At 41.0% G+C, this 17732-nt stretch overlaps 1 protein-coding gene across 1 annotated transcript in view; it reads left to right on the plus strand.

Annotated features, from left to right (window-relative positions):
• The window catches only part of LOC306758431 (uncharacterized protein), a gene marked incomplete at both ends in the record, with an annotated part of 65747 nt that extends 49333 nt beyond the window's left edge, over positions 1-16414 (plus strand). The window contains 12 exons of the mRNA XM_079243759.1: positions 8107-8233; positions 13289-13396; positions 13622-13725; positions 13813-13855; positions 13979-14208; positions 14547-14640; positions 15236-15393; positions 15506-15538; positions 15640-15759; positions 15910-15960; positions 16064-16126; positions 16298-16414. Coding sequence (XP_079099885.1) covers positions 8107-8233; positions 13289-13396; positions 13622-13725; positions 13813-13855; positions 13979-14208; positions 14547-14640; positions 15236-15393; positions 15506-15538; positions 15640-15759; positions 15910-15960; positions 16064-16126; positions 16298-16414 — 1248 coding nt within the window. The remainder of the gene's footprint in view (positions 1-8106; positions 8234-13288; positions 13397-13621; positions 13726-13812; positions 13856-13978; positions 14209-14546; positions 14641-15235; positions 15394-15505; positions 15539-15639; positions 15760-15909; positions 15961-16063; positions 16127-16297) is intronic.
• Between the last annotated feature and the right edge of the window lie 1318 nt (positions 16415-17732).

Genomic DNA, 17732 nt, shown 5'->3' on the forward strand with positions numbered 1-17732 from the left:
TCGTCGTCCTACGTCAAACTAAAATTTTTTTTCCCCATTCTAGAGGCCATTTTTGGCGTTTCTAGGGGGCGCTGTCGAGGCATTTTTGCATTGGCGTGCATACAAACGCCAAATTATCGAAATTTTCACCGGACGTGAGGTGTGTGCCAAGTTTCGCAACTTTTCACGGGGTCTAAGGGGGTCAAAATTGAGTGAGTTGTGCTTAGGAGAATAATAATAATAATAATTAAAGCCGCAAGCGGCATCCATCGGGTCCTCGCCTCATGCCGAACCCTCCACCCGAGTCCTGGTTCTCCTAATGCTACATGTGAAGGACCCGCACAGCCAGTTCATTTTAATAGAGAAATACAATTCACATATTGAGAAAAGAATGTGTAAACGCCAAGATGGCGGACAGCCCGTTACCATGGCAACATGTGTTTCATTGACTTTTTAGCTTGTCTTGGGATGATACACATGTGTGCCGAATTTCGTAGCCCGAGATGAAAGTAGACGATCGGGCCCCTAGGGGCCCCCCCAAAAAGTGTCCCCCCCACAATACATTCTATAATGTGTTAAGGACCTACCAAATATGAATAGTTACAGTTTTGGTGCACATCGTATGAATTTGTGCAAAGATATAAGCAAACCGTGTTTCATGGCGAGAAGGTTTTTTTTCCAAGATGGCGGATACCCCGTTGCCATGGTAACGGCTGCACAATGAAGTTTTTTGCTTGTCTTGGGTTGATACACATGTGTGCCGAATTTCGTAGCCCTAGCTCAAAGTAGACGATCGGGCCCCTAGGGGCCGCCCCCAAAATGTGCCCCCCCCACAATACATATTACAACGCGTTAAGGACCTACCAAATATGAATTATTGGAATTTTGGTTCCAATCGGATGCATTTTGGCAGAGATATAAGCAAACCGTGTTTCATGGCGAGAACGCGTTTTTCCATGGGTTGCCACGGTAACACGCTTTCTCCTATCAGAAAGATTTGAATAACTTTTTGTCCCCATCTTGTCACGAAGCTCCATGGGGAATGTGGAGCCAATAGCATGAATCCCCTCAGACTAGTTCGTTCAAATACGATGCGCTTAAAGTGATAAAAAGGGCATAAACGCCAAGATGGCGGCCACCCCGTTGCCATGGTAACAGGTTCTCAATAGAGTTTTTTGCTCGTCTTGGTTACTTATACATGTGTACCGAATTTCGTAGCCCTAGCTCAAAGTAGACGATCGGGCCCCTAGGGGCCCCCCCAAAATGCGCCCCCCCCACAATATATATTACAATGCGTGAAGGACCTACCAAATATGAATTATTTTAATTTTGGTTCCGATCGGATGTATTTCTGCGAAGATATGAGTGAACCGTGTTTCATGGCGAGATCGCTTTTTTCCATGGGTTGCCACGGTAACACGCTTTCGCCTATCAAAAAGATTTGAATAACTTTTGGTCCCCATCTCGTCACGAAGCTCCATGGCGAATGTGGAGCCAATAGCATGAATAGCCTCAGACTAGTTCGTTCAAATGCGATGCGCCCAAATTGACAAAAACGGGCAAAAAAATGGCCGCAAACGCCAAGATGGCGGAAAGCCCGTTGCCATGACAACAGGCGTTTCAATGACTTTTTTACTTGTCTTGATGTGATAGACATGTGTACCGAATTTCGTCGTCCTACGTCAAACTAAATTTTTTTTTCCCCATTCTAGAGGCCATTTTTGGCGTTTCTAGGGGGCGCTGTCGAGGCATTTTTGCATTGGCGTGCATACAAACGCCAAATTATCAAAATTTTCACCGGACGTGAGGTGTGTGCCAAGTTTCGCAACTTTTCACGGGGTCTAAGGGGGTCAAAATTGAGCGAGTTGTGCTTAAAATAATAAACATTACAATAACAATAGGGCCTTGCCATACTTCGTATGGCTCGGACCCTAATTAAAGCCGCAAGCGGCATCCATCGGGTCCTCGCCTCATGCCGAACCCTCCACCCGAACTTATGAGTGAACCGTGTTTCATGGCGAGAACGCATTTTTCCGTGGGTTGCCACGGTAACATGCTTTGTCCTACTGGAAAGATTTCACTAACTTTTGCTCCCCATCTTGTAACGAAGCTTCCTGCTGAGTATGGAGCCAATCGCATGAATCCCCTCAGACTAGTTCGTTCAAATACGATGCGCTTAAAGGGATTAAAAGGGCATGAACGCCAAGATGGCGGACACCCCGTTGCCATGGTAACAGGTGGTCAATTGAGTTTTTTGCTCGTCGTGGGGTGCTACACATGTGTGCCGAATTTCGTAGACCTAGGTCAAAGTAGACGATCGGGCCCCTAGGGGCCCCCCCAAAATGTGCCCCCACCCCCACAATACATATTACAATGCGTTAAGGACCTACCAAATAAGAATTATTGGAATTTAGGTTCCAATCGGATGTATTTCTGCGAAGAAATGAGTGAACCGTGTTTCATGGCGAGGAGTATTTTTTTCAAGATGGCGGACACACCGTTGCCATGGTAACAGGTGCTTAATTGAGTTTTACGCTTGTCTAGGGTTTATACACATGTGTGCCGAATTTCGCAGCTCTAGCTCAAAGTGGACGATCGGGCCCCTAGGGGCCGCCCCCAAAATGTGCCCCCCCCACAATACATATTACAATGCGTGAAGGACCTACCAAATATGAATTATTTTAATTTTGGTTCCGATCGGATGTATTTCTGCAGAAATATAAGCAAACCGTGTTTCATGGCGAGAACGCTTTTTTCCATGGGTTGCCACGGTAACACGCTTTCTCCTATCAGAAAGATTTGAATAACTTTTGGTCCCCATCTTGTCACGAAGCTCCATGGCGAATGTGGAGCCAATAGCCTGAATCCCCTCAGACTAGTTCGTTCAAATACGATGCGCTTAAAGTGATAAAAAGGGCATAAACGCCAAGATGGCGGCCACCCCGTTGCCATGGTAACAGGTTCTCAATAGAGTTTTTTGCTCGTCTTGGTTACTTATACATGTGTACCGAATTTCGTAGCCCTAGCTCAAAGTAGACGATCGGGCCCCTAGGGGCCCCCCCAAAATGCGCCCCCCCCACAATATATATTACAATGCGTGAAGGACCTACCAAATATGAATTATTTTAATTTTGGTTCCGATCGGATGTATTTCTGCGAAGATATGAGTGAACCGTGTTTCATGGCGAGATCGCTTTTTTCCATGGGTTGCCACGGTAACACGCTTTCGCCTATCAAAAAGATTTGAATAACTTTTGGTCCCCATCTCGTCACGAAGCTCCATGGCGAATGTGGAGCCAATAGCATGAATCGCCTCAGACTAGTTCGTTCAAATGCGATGCGCCCAAATTGACAAAAACGGGCAAAAAAATGGCCGCAAACGCCAAGATGGCGGAAAGCCCGTTGCCATGACAACAGGCGTTTCAATGACTTTTTTACTTGTCTTGATGTGATAGACATGTGTACCGAATTTCGTCGTCCTACGTCAAACTAAATTTTTTTTTCCCCATTCTAGAGGCCATTTTTGGCGTTTCTAGGGGGCGCTGTCGAGGCATTTTTGCATTGGCGTGCATACAAACGCCAAATTATCAAAATTTTCACCGGACGTGAGGTGTGTGCCAAGTTTCGCAACTTTTCACGGGGTCTAAGGGGGTCAAAATTGAGCGAGTTGTGCTTAAAATAATAAACATTACAATAACAATAGGGCCTTGCCATACTTCGTATGGCTCGGACCCTAATTAAAGCCGCAAGCGGCATCCATCGGGTCCTCGCCTCATGCCGAACCCTCCACCCGAACTCACCACAAAGCTTCCGGGTAGATGTGAAGTAAAAGGCATGAATCCAAAACTAGTTTGTTAAAAAACAATGCACATTCAGTAATAAATAGGCATAAACGCCAAGATGGCGGACACCATGTTGCCATGGTAACAGGTGGTCAATGCACTTTTTTTACTCGCCTTGGGTTGTTACACATGTGTGCCGAATTTCGTAGCCTAAGATGAAAGTAGACAATCGGGCCCCTGAGGGCCCCCCCAAAAAGTGCCCCCCCCACAATACATTCTATAATGTGTTAAGGACCTACCAAATATGAATAGTTAAAATTTTGGTGCACATCGCATGAATTTGTGCAAAGATATAAGCAAACCGTGTTTCATGGCGAGAAGGCTTTTTTCCAAGATGGCGGACACTCCAGTGCCATGGTAACAGGCTCTTAATTGAGTTTTATGCTTGTCTCTGGTTGATACACATGTGTGCCGAATTTCGTAGCCCTAGCTCAAAGTAGACTATCGGGCCCCTAAGGGCCCCCCCAAAATGTGCCCCCCCCACAATACATATTACAACACGTTAAGGACCTACCAAATATGAATTATTGGAATTTTGGTTCCGATCGGATGTATTTCTGCAGAAATATAAGCAAACCGTGTTTCATGGCGAGAACGCTGTTTTCCATGGGTTGCCACGGTAACACGCTGTCTCCTATCAGAAAGATTTGAATAACTTTTGGTCCCCATCTTGTCACGAAGCTCCATGGCGAATGTGGAGCCAATAGCCTGAATCCCCTCAGACTAGTTCGTTGAAATACGATGCGCTTAAAGTGATAAAAAGGGCATAAACGCCAAGATGGCGGACACCCCGTTGCCATGGTAACAGGTTCTCAATAGAGTTTTTTGCTCGTCTTGGTTACTTATACATGTGTACCGAATTTCGTAGCCATAGGTCAAAGTAGACTATCGGGCCCCTCGGGGCCCCCCCCCAAAATGCGCCCCCCCCACAATACATATTACAATGCGTTAAGGACCTGCCAAATATGAATTATTGGAATTTTGGTTCCGATCGGATGCATTTTGGCAGAGATATAAGCAAACCGTGTTTCATGGCGAGAACGCTTTTTTCCATGGGTTGCCACGGTAACACGCTTTCTCCTATCAAAAAGATTTGAATAACTTTTTGTCCCCATCTTGTCACGAAGCTCCATGGCGAATGTGGAGCCAATAGCATGAATCGCCTCAGACTAGTTCGTTCAAATGCGATGCGCCCAAATCGACAAAAACGGGCAAAAAAATGGCCCCAAACGCCAAGATGGCGGACAGCCTGTTGCCATGACAACAGGCGTTTCAATGACTTTTTTACTTGTCTTGATATGATAGACATGTGTACCGAATTTCGTCGTCCTACGTCAAACTAAAATTTTTTTTCCCCATTCTAGAGGCCATTTCTGGCGTTTCTAGGGGGCGCCGTCGAGGCATTTTTACATTGGCGTGCACGCGGACCCCAGAATATCGCTATTTTCGCCGGGATTGAGGTGTGTGCCAAGTTTTGCAACTTTTCACGGGGTCTAAGGGGGTCAAAAATGGCCGAGTTGTGCTCAGAACGAGGAGAATAATAATAAACATTACAATAACAATAGGGCCTTGCCACACTTCGTATGGCTCGGACCCTAATTAAAGCCGCAAGCGGCATCCATCGGGTCCTCGCCTCATGCCGAACCCTCCACCCGAACTTATGAGTGAACCGTGTTTCATGGCGAGAACGCATTTTTCCGTGGGTTGCCACGGTAACATGCTTTGTCCTACTGGAAAGATTTCACTAACTTTTGCTCCCCATCTTGTAACGAAGCTTCCTGCTGAGTATGGAGCCAATCGCATGAATCCCCTCAGACTAGTTCGTTCAAATACGATGCGCTTAAAGGGATTAAAAGGGCATGAACGCCAAGATGGCGGACACCCCGTTGCCATGGTAACAGGTGGTCAATTGAGTTTTTTGCTCGTCGTGGGGTGCTACACATGTGTGCCGAATTTCGTAGACCTAGGTCAAAGTAGACGATCGGGCCCCTAGGGGCCCCCCCAAAATGTGCCCCCACCCCCACAATACATATTACAATGCGTTAAGGACCTACCAAATAAGAATTATTGGAATTTAGGTTCCAATCGGATGTATTTCTGCGAAGAAATGAGTGAACCGTGTTTCATGGCGAGGAGTATTTTTTTCAAGATGGCGGACACACCGTTGCCATGGTAACAGGTGCTTAATTGAGTTTTACGCTTGTCTAGGGTTTATACACATGTGTGCCGAATTTCGCAGCTCTAGCTCAAAGTGGACGATCGGGCCCCTAGGGGCCGCCCCCAAAATGTGCCCCCCCCACAATACATATTACAATGCGTGAAGGACCTACCAAATATGAATTATTTTAATTTTGGTTCCGATCGGATGTATTTCTGCAGAAATATAAGCAAACCGTGTTTCATGGCGAGAACGCTTTTTTCCATGGGTTGCCACGGTAACACGCTTTCTCCTATCAGAAAGATTTGAATAACTTTTGGTCCCCATCTTGTCACGAAGCTCCATGGCGAATGTGGAGCCAATAGCCTGAATCCCCTCAGACTAGTTCGTTCAAATACGATGCGCTTAAAGTGATAAAAAGGGCATAAACGCCAAGATGGCGGCCACCCCGTTGCCATGGTAACAGGTTCTCAATAGAGTTTTTTGCTCGTCTTGGTTACTTATACATGTGTACCGAATTTCGTAGCCCTAGCTCAAAGTAGACGATCGGGCCCCTAGGGGCCCCCCCAAAATGCGCCCCCCCCACAATATATATTACAATGCGTGAAGGACCTACCAAATATGAATTATTTTAATTTTGGTTCCGATCGGATGTATTTCTGCGAAGATATGAGTGAACCGTGTTTCATGGCGAGATCGCTTTTTTCCATGGGTTGCCACGGTAACACGCTTTCGCCTATCAAAAAGATTTGAATAACTTTTGGTCCCCATCTCGTCACGAAGCTCCATGGCGAATGTGGAGCCAATAGCATGAATCGCCTCAGACTAGTTCGTTCAAATGCGATGCGCCCAAATTGACAAAAACGGGCAAAAAAATGGCCGCAAACGCCAAGATGGCGGAAAGCCCGTTGCCATGACAACAGGCGTTTCAATGACTTTTTTACTTGTCTTGATGTGATAGACATGTGTACCGAATTTCGTCGTCCTACGTCAAACTAAATTTTTTTTTCCCCATTCTAGAGGCCATTTTTGGCGTTTCTAGGGGGCGCTGTCGAGGCATTTTTGCATTGGCGTGCATACAAACGCCAAATTATCAAAATTTTCACCGGACGTGAGGTGTGTGCCAAGTTTCGCAACTTTTCACGGGGTCTAAGGGGGTCAAAATTGAGCGAGTTGTGCTTAAAATAATAAACATTACAATAACAATAGGGCCTTGCCATACTTCGTATGGCTCGGACCCTAATTAAAGCCGCAAGCGGCATCCATCGGGTCCTCGCCTCATGCCGAAGACACCCCGCCCCCCCCCTCCATTGTGGACGAGGTGAAGGACCTAGAAAATAGAAATGCAGTTAACTTTGATGCCGATCCAATGTATTTTTATGGACATAAACAATGTCTATCCAGTGAAAAAAAAATGTACTGGTCCACCAAACCATGACTCATGTGGATATGCTGTTCAACCAGTTTCAGAAATTAAACATCAACCCTGTCTGGATTAAAACTCTTTTTCAGAGGTTCAAAGACAACATGCTCAACATCAGGTAAATATTTATATTTATATAAATTATAATTTATTGTTTACTCAGAAAGTTATTGTTAAATAGAGCAGTCACTCATTTAAGACTGTAAAAGCCATAAGTTTATTGACTTGACATCACAGCAAATTATTCTTATGAAGCACATCGCATTTCATTCTTTTGGTATTTAAAGAAAGATTCTTTTATGTTTCATGATAAACCTTTTCTTAATCCAGACTGTGACCTAAACAGGTCAAGTGATCGGTAGAATATAGATTATTATGGTGTTTCATGAATGTTTTTAGTGCATAAAAACCTTCATTATGTTATTATGTTGTTTGGACCAGGATGTCAGTCCCGTCTCTCTGTGAGGACAGCACTGCTGGACAGCCGGTGAAGAGACAGGATGCTGGGACCAGGAGAACAACAGAGGCTGGCTACAGAGGTCAGTCATATTTTCAGTCAAATCCATGTAGTTTATATTCTTACTTTGGTCACATGATGCTAGAACAATACTGAAGATCTGGTACAGAATTATTGACACCCCTTATCAATAGAATTGCTAAGGTCTGACTTTCTTATAATTGAAAACTTTTGATGTTTGCTTCAGGTCTGTGATACCATCCTGGTGCACGCTGAGGAGCAGCTAAACACGACTGTTAAGGCATGTCCCATGTTGGACAAGGCCAAGGCAGAACTGTCCCTCTTCTACAAGAACAGTGAAGTTAAAGGTTGTGGTGCAGAAGTGCCTCTGTAGCAGTTTCTCATAAAGAACAACCTTCAGATGAGTCACAGCCTTCTCCAGATCATTATGTCAACACCATAACAACTGCTGAATCTGAGAAATGCTTTTCTACTCGACTGTGAGAAACTCCATGACACAGGATCGCCTCAACGCCATGCCATGCTCTTCATGGAGAATAAGCTTGTGGGGGACATTCAGACTTTAATAGGAGGATTATTGAGAGATTTGCCTTAAATAAGGAGAGGAAAACTAAATTCTTCTACCAGTTTTATTTGATCTTTTGTTCTTGGAGAAAACCAAATATGAAATCAGTTCATTCATCAGGTTCTAGTGTTCATTATTTAGTAGTCAAAGAATTATTACTGAATGTAGATTGTTGCAAAAGTCCTGTCAAAAGTTTGAGTGAGGTTAGATTTTTTAGGGAAAGGTATGCTGGTGTTTACTTTCTGTAGCCGACACCAAAAGCACTTCTCATGCCTATTGTCTTATTAAGGCTTGTGACAAATATTTATGTGTAGATTTGTTTTACCACTGTTTATATTTCAAAATATATTATGAGCTAATTAATGTCTTTTTTTTTTTTTACAAAAATATTTGTATTAAATAAGATGTTAAATACAATCCTGTCATTATAAAACAAAATTTTCCTTTGAGCTAAATTATGAATTTCTGGTATTTGTCATTGTTGTCATTTTATGATATAATAAAGTATTTGTGAAATACATAACTTTTAAAGTAGATTTTTTTTTATTGCTATAATTATTGTTTGTCTTCAACAATAGATAGATTTGACAAAGCCCCACCTAAAAAATAATAAAATATATATATACACACACACACACATACATATATATATATATATATATATATATATATATATATATATATATATATATATATATATATATATATATATATAATGTGTGTGTGTGTGTGTGTGTGTGTGTATGTATGTATGTACATGTGGACATTTATGGGTCACTGAATACAAAATATACTGTATTTTTTTCCATTTTATTTGTTTATTTATTTTCCTTTATTCATCCATGTCCAAGGTGTCATCACCTTAATCCCCTCCGTCTTCAACATGACAACGAGGTGTTCTCTGTCTTGTACCACAGTGGTTTGTCTTTCACTGGCACATCCACAAGAAGTGCTTTTTCCAGCTGTCATCCTCATCTTTGTGTTCCAATCCACCTTTTTCTCGTCTCAGCTTTCTCACATCCGGATAATTTTACCGTGGAGCTGCGGAGAAGTGCTTCAATGCTGCGTCACAAAATCATGCAGGCTTTTGTGTATAAAAAAAAAAAAAAAAAAAGCCTTCACTCTCCTGTTTTCCTTATATGGAAGAGAGACTTTTTGTGTTATTTATTTGTTTATTGACACAACAGGGCTGTCATTCATAAAACTAGCAGCATCCCCACAGTCATTATAAAAACAAAAACCACGATTCAGCGAATAACTCCTAAATGTAGTTGATATTCAATAGAAAATTCGTTTTGTAAAACTGGCTTTGTTCAATAAAGTTTATTGAAAAAAAAAAAAAAACGTTCGTCAGAGCTGCTGCTGCGCTGCAAACTGCAGGTGCACGTCTGCTCCTTTGATGTGTCCCGGTCGGACATCTTGTTTTCTAGAAGCTTCCAGAAGCTTCTCCGGTCTTTCAGATCGAGCTTCTGACCTGACCGCACGTCTCGTTGAGAGCCTGTCTGAATATTGGTGGATTATTGTCACTTCATCCAGAGATTTTCGAGCTTTTCAACCGCGAGAACTTCTTATAAAGCCTTCGTGTCTTCGACTGGTAAGTTTATCATTTTCATTTTGATCAATTAGATGTTTTTCCACCGTGTTGGCTTACTTAGCTTAGCTTAGCTTCGCTTAGCTTAAGTGGAGCTTAGCTTCGTGTAGCCTGTAACCTGTTTATCCCTCTGCATTGAAATTATAGTTCGATGTTTTTGGGGTTTTTTTTTGTTTGTATTGTTTTGTTTTTTTTAACGTGAGCTCAAAAAAATATGTCTTAACAGCGAACCGTGTTTTTATTAACTAAATGCCTCTCTTACATGGATATCTAAGCTAAGCTATTTTAGCTTAGGAGATGATTAGGCATAAGTTTTACTGCACATGAATGGAGATATTTGTGCTCCTAGCTCTAAATTTGCTGAGCATTTTATTTAGTTTTTCTGTGAAAATGGCTTTATTTTACTGAAGATTTAGTGAGACAACGCTATAAAGTTGGGATGTTTTTAGATTAAGTTCTGAAGAATCTGAAAATAAATTTAAGTTAACAATTTAATTGATATATTAATTGATATATAAGAATAATAATTAATATACTAAGAAATTGTATTACAGAAAAAAGCTAAATAAGACTAAAAATGATCTAAAAAAAAAAACATTTGAGGAATATTAAATCAACTTAGAAAGAGTGGGACAAAGAAAATGACATATCCAGATATTTTGCTGGTAACAGTAGTGTTAAATATGACATGAAAGAGGCAGTCATGAGTATTAGGCTGATTCTGGATTACCAGTCGCTTTACACTCTGTTTTGGTAACTGATAGTACTGTAGTTACAGTACTGTGTGGAGGTGTGGGGTAACAATTACAAAACCACACTTATCAAATGTCCAGAAATGATAACTGAGCAAGGCAGAAATAGTATAGAATACAGACGTATTATATAAACTGAGTAGTTCTGTTATTATTGATATAATTGTTGCTATTGTTGTTGGTCTTGCTGCATTGCTCCATTACTGTAGTTGATTGTTGTATTCTTATAGATTATGAGATATTGAGGATATTGTACAGGTGTCACTGATATACTGGGTGGTTGTTTTTGTGTTGCTGCTACTGCTGCTGCTGTTGTTGTATTTTGTTGTGCTATTTTTTTTATCACTGGGGGCAGGTTTCATTATCATCATTTCAAGTCCGCTAAACCCATACAGTTGGACTCAGTACCTCATATACTACTTGCACAGAAACTATGAAGTACTTCTACTGTGTACTTTTCCTGTTATTCATTTATAAAGTGTCAAACACGTAAAATGAAATACCTTTTTGGATGACTTTGAAGTGGATTAAAATTAATTTCCTTAATAGTTAGTCCGCCAAACCCATACAGTTGGACCCAGTACCTCATATATTACTTGTACAGAAACTATGAAGTACTTACAGTACAGGTTTGGTGTACTAACTATTCAACAAATGAATTATATCATACTTCAAAGTTAGCTGATAATGCATTTTATTTCCATGTGTAAGGAACTTTCTGAATGCATTACAGGTAAAGTACACAATAAAAGTATTTAATTGTTTTTGTGCAAGTAGTACATAAAGTACTGAGTCCAACTGTACAGGTTTGGTGGACTAACTATTGAAAAAATTAATTTTATTACATTTGAAAATCATCCAAAAAAGTCTTTGATTATTCACGTGTATGGGATTTTATGAATTGATTACAGGAAAAGCACACAGTAAAAGTATTGCATAGTTTCTGTACAAGAAGCAAATGAGGTATTTAGAACTGTACAGTTTGGTAGACTAACTATTGAAGAAATTAATTTTATTACACTTCAAAATCATCCCAAAAGGTCTTTCATCAATTATGTGTAAGACATTTAATCAATAGATTACAGGAAAAGTATACAGTAAAAATACTTCATTGTTTTTGTGCAAGCAGTACAAAGGGTACTGAGTCCAACCATATGGGTTTGGTGGACTAACTATTGAAGAAATTAATTTTATTACACTTCAAAATCATCCCAAAAGGTCAATCAATTATGTGTAAGACATTTAATCAATAGATTACAGGAAAAGTAAAAATACTTCATTGTTTTTGTGCAAGCAGTACATAGGGTACTGAGTCCAACCATATGGGTTTGGTGGACTAACTATTGAAAAAGTTACTATTGAAGAAATTAATTTTATTACATTTGAAAATCATCCAAAAAGGTCTGATTATTCACGTGTATGAGATTTTATTAACTGATTACTGGAGAAGTAAGTCATAGTGTTTATGCAAGTAGTATATGAGGTACTAAGTCCAACTGTACAGGTTTGGTGGACAAACTATTGAATATATTCATTTTATTGCACTTTTCACGTGTTGAGCAACAAATTTTTTATTTAGTTTTTATCATTATTATCATATCACTTTAACAAAACTGTGTGCTATTGCTCTGTTAAAAAAAAAAAAAAAAAAAAGCTGCTAGACAAGGATTAAATAAGAAAAAAAGAGATGCTTTATTTTGAAATCCGAAGTAATCGTTGGTAGAAGTTGGCTTTACCATAAAGTTGAAAGTGAACGCGCACTTAAAATAAAGTGTAGGCTGGCTTGACCAGTTGTTGTTTCTTCATCACTGTAGTTGATTCTTGTATTCTTATAGATTATGAGATAGTGAGGATATCATTGTACAGGTATCACTGATGGGTGGTTGCTGCTGTTGTGTTTCTGCTACTGCTGTTTTTGTTACATTTCTTTATGACTGGGACAGGTTTCATTATAAGCTTATGCTTCTACCCACTCCTTTTGAACATTTTTTCATGTTTTATTTCTGTTTTTGTTTTGTTTTTAGATTTATCATCATGTTCAAATCAACTTTTAAACCTAAATTTTCTAGTAAAATATTTTTGCCAGATAGTAGTTATACTTAAATCTATGAGGGTGGAACACACAAGTTAATGGTTGGATGACTGCATGTTATCCAACACATGACATAGAGGCAATAAAAATTAATTATGAATGTGTCACTCTTCCATAATTGTGTGTGATTTACCTTCTGTTTAGTCTTGTGGAGTTTTATTTGGTAGAAGCAGAAATATGTTGTCTTCATTGCAATTGATGATGGCTTGCAAATGTTTGTGTTATACCAGTATCATTCTGTTGTTTTCTTTATGCTTATTTTTCTGTATTTTGTCTAACCTATTTTCTCTTTTTATACAGCATTTGTGTAAGACTGTTTGTGTGAGCGCCTGTCTCTCTGTTGGGGGTGTTTGTGTGTGTGCGAGTGAGTGTGTGTTGTGGTTTCTTTTTTTTTTTTTTTTTTTGCAGAGATGCCGAGAAAGAAGAACTTCCGGAGATGCCAGGCAGCCATGAGGAGGGCAGCCAACAGACTGACGATCGAGGCCTCTCCTCAGCCTCCCGAGGTCCACTGTGCGCGTATGTATCTCTTATTCGCACCTTATCTGCCTGTATTCATATTTCATATATTTTTATACTTTATATTCATATATTTTTTATCTTTGTATATTTTAATAGTTTTTACTGTATGGCACAACCCCGGCACAACAATTGCCTGCCTAATAAAGTTCTTATCCAGGCATTTTATGTATCTTTAGTTAGTTGTTATTCTGTTATTGATCTATTTTCTCTGTATGTCTGTAGCGCACGGAACTGGGCACCGACATCAGGTGGAGAAGTGGGAGACGTCGGTGTTCACCGGGCGGCAGCACAAACTGGTCCTCCCGCAGGAGTCCCATGGCAAGAAGGTAATGTTGTGTTTGAAATAGACTAACATAATAGTTACCCAAGTGAACAGTACATGTTGAAATAAATACAAAAATCTTCTCATTCAGGTGGTCTTAGCCATTGGTGACTCCCATCTTCGAAGCCTTGCAGGTATTTACATCACTATTTTGTATGTTCAATAAAGTATTCATTTGTGCTGTATTGATGTGTTTTATAAAAATGTTTTACAGATAAAAACAATTACAGTCGAAACCGTCTTTGATTTTATTTTAGATGGCATCGTGCAGGTCGACGGGGAGCGTCTGGCGTGGGGGTTCATGTCAACGCCCGGAGCTGGCGCCCGAGAGTTGAGGACAGAGGTGATTAACGCAGTAGTCCCTCTGACACCCGACTTGGTGTGCGTTTTAGCTCCGAGCAATGACTTGACTTCCAAGCACACCATCGGTCACGTGGCTGCAGACTTTGAGAGGTACCTGGCCGCCGTCTGCAGTCGCTGGCCTAAGGTAAGCACACCCTGAAATTACAGTCTTTGTGGCAGGCATGATTAGCTTCTCCCTTGTATTTTACATGTAAAAGCTGTTTTCTCTGAATACAGCTCAAACACTTATGTAAAATGCATATTTTTGTTTTTAATGTTTTGATACTGCATATGTAAGAGCAGTCTTTGAGAAGTCTGTTTTCCTAAATGACTAAAAGTGTTTTTGCAGTATGTTTAAACTCAGTAGTGTGAACAGAATTTCATCCGATAAAAGTTGACAGAAAAATGTGTAAATTGATAGCCTTCTGACTGTTCAAGAAAAGATCAGAAAACGAGAGATGTTGATGAGTTGTTTCTCTACAGGTGTGTGTGCTGGACTTTCCCCCGAGGCTGACTGTCGAGGAATCCCTGCAAGAGCTCTACCGTCAGGAGTTTCACCGCGTGGCAACCCGCATGGGTACGTTAAAATATGTACTTGTGCTGTTGCATGTTTATCAAAGAAGACATCAGACATGTGTCGTGATTGTATTTTCCTTCAGCATCGTGGTATATAGATGTATGTAATTGTGTTGTTTTGCAAGCATAAAGAGCTGTGCTATGTGTTTTTCTTTGAAAGCTGTGAAGTACTACCACCTCGTGGATTACTTCCCCCGACGTTGCCTCAGCATGTGGAGTCATGATGGTGTAAGTAAATCTTTTGTCTTGATGAAGTTTGATGCACTCATGCTCAAGTCAGTGGCTGGGATGGAATCCAGGACCTTCTGATCCAGAGATGAAAAACTGTTTGAATAGAGCTGTGTGTATTTAGTGAGAGATGTTGTGGAGAAACTTAACATTTCATTCATGTCGTCGTACTAGGTGCACCTGAGTGATGACGTCGGGATGGTGCGCTTTGCAGAGTTGCTGTTCGACGTCGCTTACCTGGTTTGCCCTTTTTCATTTAAAACACTTTTTACCTTACAAACATTCAGCTGGATGTGATTTTGGCTGCTGACCAAGTATGTAAAAAGCTATATTGTTTATAATTATTATGTCTTCATTTTTTATTGAAGCAACTGGAGACCGTGCCACCAGCCCCCCCGGTGTGTCGTCCGTCACCACCTCCTCGCTTCACTCCCCGTGTGGTTGTGAAGGGAGAGGTGCGTGTCCGTCGGAGTCCAGGCCCCGAGGAGTGGATTGCTGTTCGTCCGGGCGGCAAGGTAATAATATGGCAGGAAATGTCACAGCTCTAAGGTTTTCATTGTTGTCACTGTTCCACAGACAAAAATTATCCGTGTTTATTTTTTAATTTTCTTTTTTTTTCTTTTTTTCCTTTTTTTCAGTCCTCTGGAAAATGCAGTGCAGTTCAGCGGGAGGTCAGTGTGATAATTGTACAGAAAGACGTTTGAAGAAATGTTTGCTCCAATTGGAAAAGCAATAAAAGTCACTGCTTATGTTTCTGTTTTTGTATTTCTAGCTTGCTGGCATCCCCCTGAATCCTGTGCTGTTCAGCAGTGAGATGTTGGAGGAGATGGAGAAGGTTTCACCATCAAATCTGACATCTCCTGCTGTCTTCGCTGGTGTTTCACCACCAAAGGTAAAGTGCATAAAGACAAACATGTTTATGGGTTGTCATAAAATGTTTTGTTCTGAAAGAGTCATTGATTAACGATAGACTTCTATAATGCTGAATGTGTTCAGTGTCCATATCAAATTCACGGTGTGCAAATCTTTGTGTTTTGGACAGAGGCGGCGTGTGAAACACCAGTCCAAGAGGACTCGCCCGGACAAGCGAAGGGTAAGGAGATTTGGCAATGAAAATTTTTGTATTGAATCTTTTTCCTGTGACGATGTAGTAAAATAAAGTTGTTGTTTTTTTGTTTTTTTTTTTTAATCCCCAGACCGAGACGACATCCAGCCGAGGGATGTCGTCTGACTCCAAGGCTACTGTGGAGTCGAAGAAGGTAAGAAATGTTATTTTGTGTTTAAAGGTCTTTTTAAATTATAAATGTGTGTCTATGTTCATATTTCTGTATTGTATGGGGGGGGGGGGGGGGGGGATTTCTCATGTATTTTATTTATTTCTATTTTGGGTAGATGTATAGTAAAATACACTTGTTTTGGTTTCTCTTTAGACCGACACTTCATCCAGCCGGGGGTCGTCGTCGGAGTCCGAGACCACTGTGGAGGTGAAGACGGTAAGAAATATTGTTCTTAAAGACTACCATCAAATATTTTATGATTACACATGACAGTGTTTTGAGCCCATTGCTTGTTGATTTCCTTGCTTAGGTTGAGACATCACAGAGCCAGGGTGTGTTGTCTTCTACTGATGAAGATGAGGAAGCTACTGTGGAGGTAAGTGAGGTGAGTATGGCTAATGTTGATGTTGTTCGGGGTTCATTTCACCAGGGGCACGGTCAGTTTAGGAATCCAGGAGTTCAGTGCATGGCGATAGCTTTGGTCAGTTTAGCCAGACATATGGTGTCTAGTGTGTTGTATTGGAGGACAGAAGATTTAGATTTAGCTCTGTGGTTAGGAGATGACCTCTATACTGATCTAAAGGACCGTGGTATAATCCCTTCAGGGGAAAACTTTTTGATGGTCCCAGAGTTGCCGAGACAGAGAGTTTTGTACTGGCAGAACTTTAAGTTTGAGTTCCCCGATACTCTGAGTGGGGATGTCACTGTGACTGAGGGAGAGTTTATCGAGTGTGGAGCATATGTGACTTTAGAAAACGGGCTGGAAAGGATGTTATCTCAGTACCAGACATGTCTTTTGACCTTGTGTTCAAATACATGTGCTGTCATTTCTGCTGGTGGTAGGTATGCCGTGGTAGACTCTCATTCACGTAGTGCTACCGGTATGTTGGACGTCAGTGGTACCAGTGTTGTTTTGTACTTTGGTTCCATTAGGGAAGTGTTTAATCACTTCAGTCGTTTGGCAGTGATGTTAGGTGGTCGTAGCAAGCCTTTTGAGATAAATGGTGTTGATGTTAGCAGGGAGTGTGTTGACGATGTGCCGAGTAGCTTATTTGGTTGTGATTCTGATGATGACAGTCAGCGAGGAGTAAAACGTCAGGTATCAGCAGATTGGGATGAAACGGACCTTTCCGGCCCATCTGAACATGTGGCAAAGAAACGTCATCATGTTTCAGATGAAGAGTTTGCTGTTGAGGAACAGGTTTTCTTAAGTCAGCAGGTTAGTTCAGATGTAGAGTTAGTCAGTGAAGAACATGGACAGCTTATGTTTAACCCTCTCTGTGGAAGTACTTGCCAAAGCTTGTGTACCAAATTAAAAATAGAGTTTGAAAGTGTAAATAGTGCTGCGTCTAGTCGTGTCGGCGTGTTAGGCGTTCCGTGCCAAAATAGGGACATAGTTGCTGACGGTAGCTGCTACTTTAGGGCCGTTTCTCAGGCAGTGAGTGGCACACAAAAGCATCACATCAAAATTAGGAGAGCGGTTGTTAAACATTTAATAAAAAATGACTACCAATATAGAACTAGTCTAAGAGAAGGTTATTCCTCTGTGGCAGATTACATAGACAAATCAAAAATGAAATATGTTAGC

This window comes from Telmatherina bonti (genome assembly GCF_933228915.1).
Source record: "Telmatherina bonti genome assembly, chromosome: 7".
NCBI classification, from domain to species: domain Eukaryota; kingdom Metazoa; phylum Chordata; class Actinopteri; order Atheriniformes; family Telmatherinidae; genus Telmatherina; species Telmatherina bonti.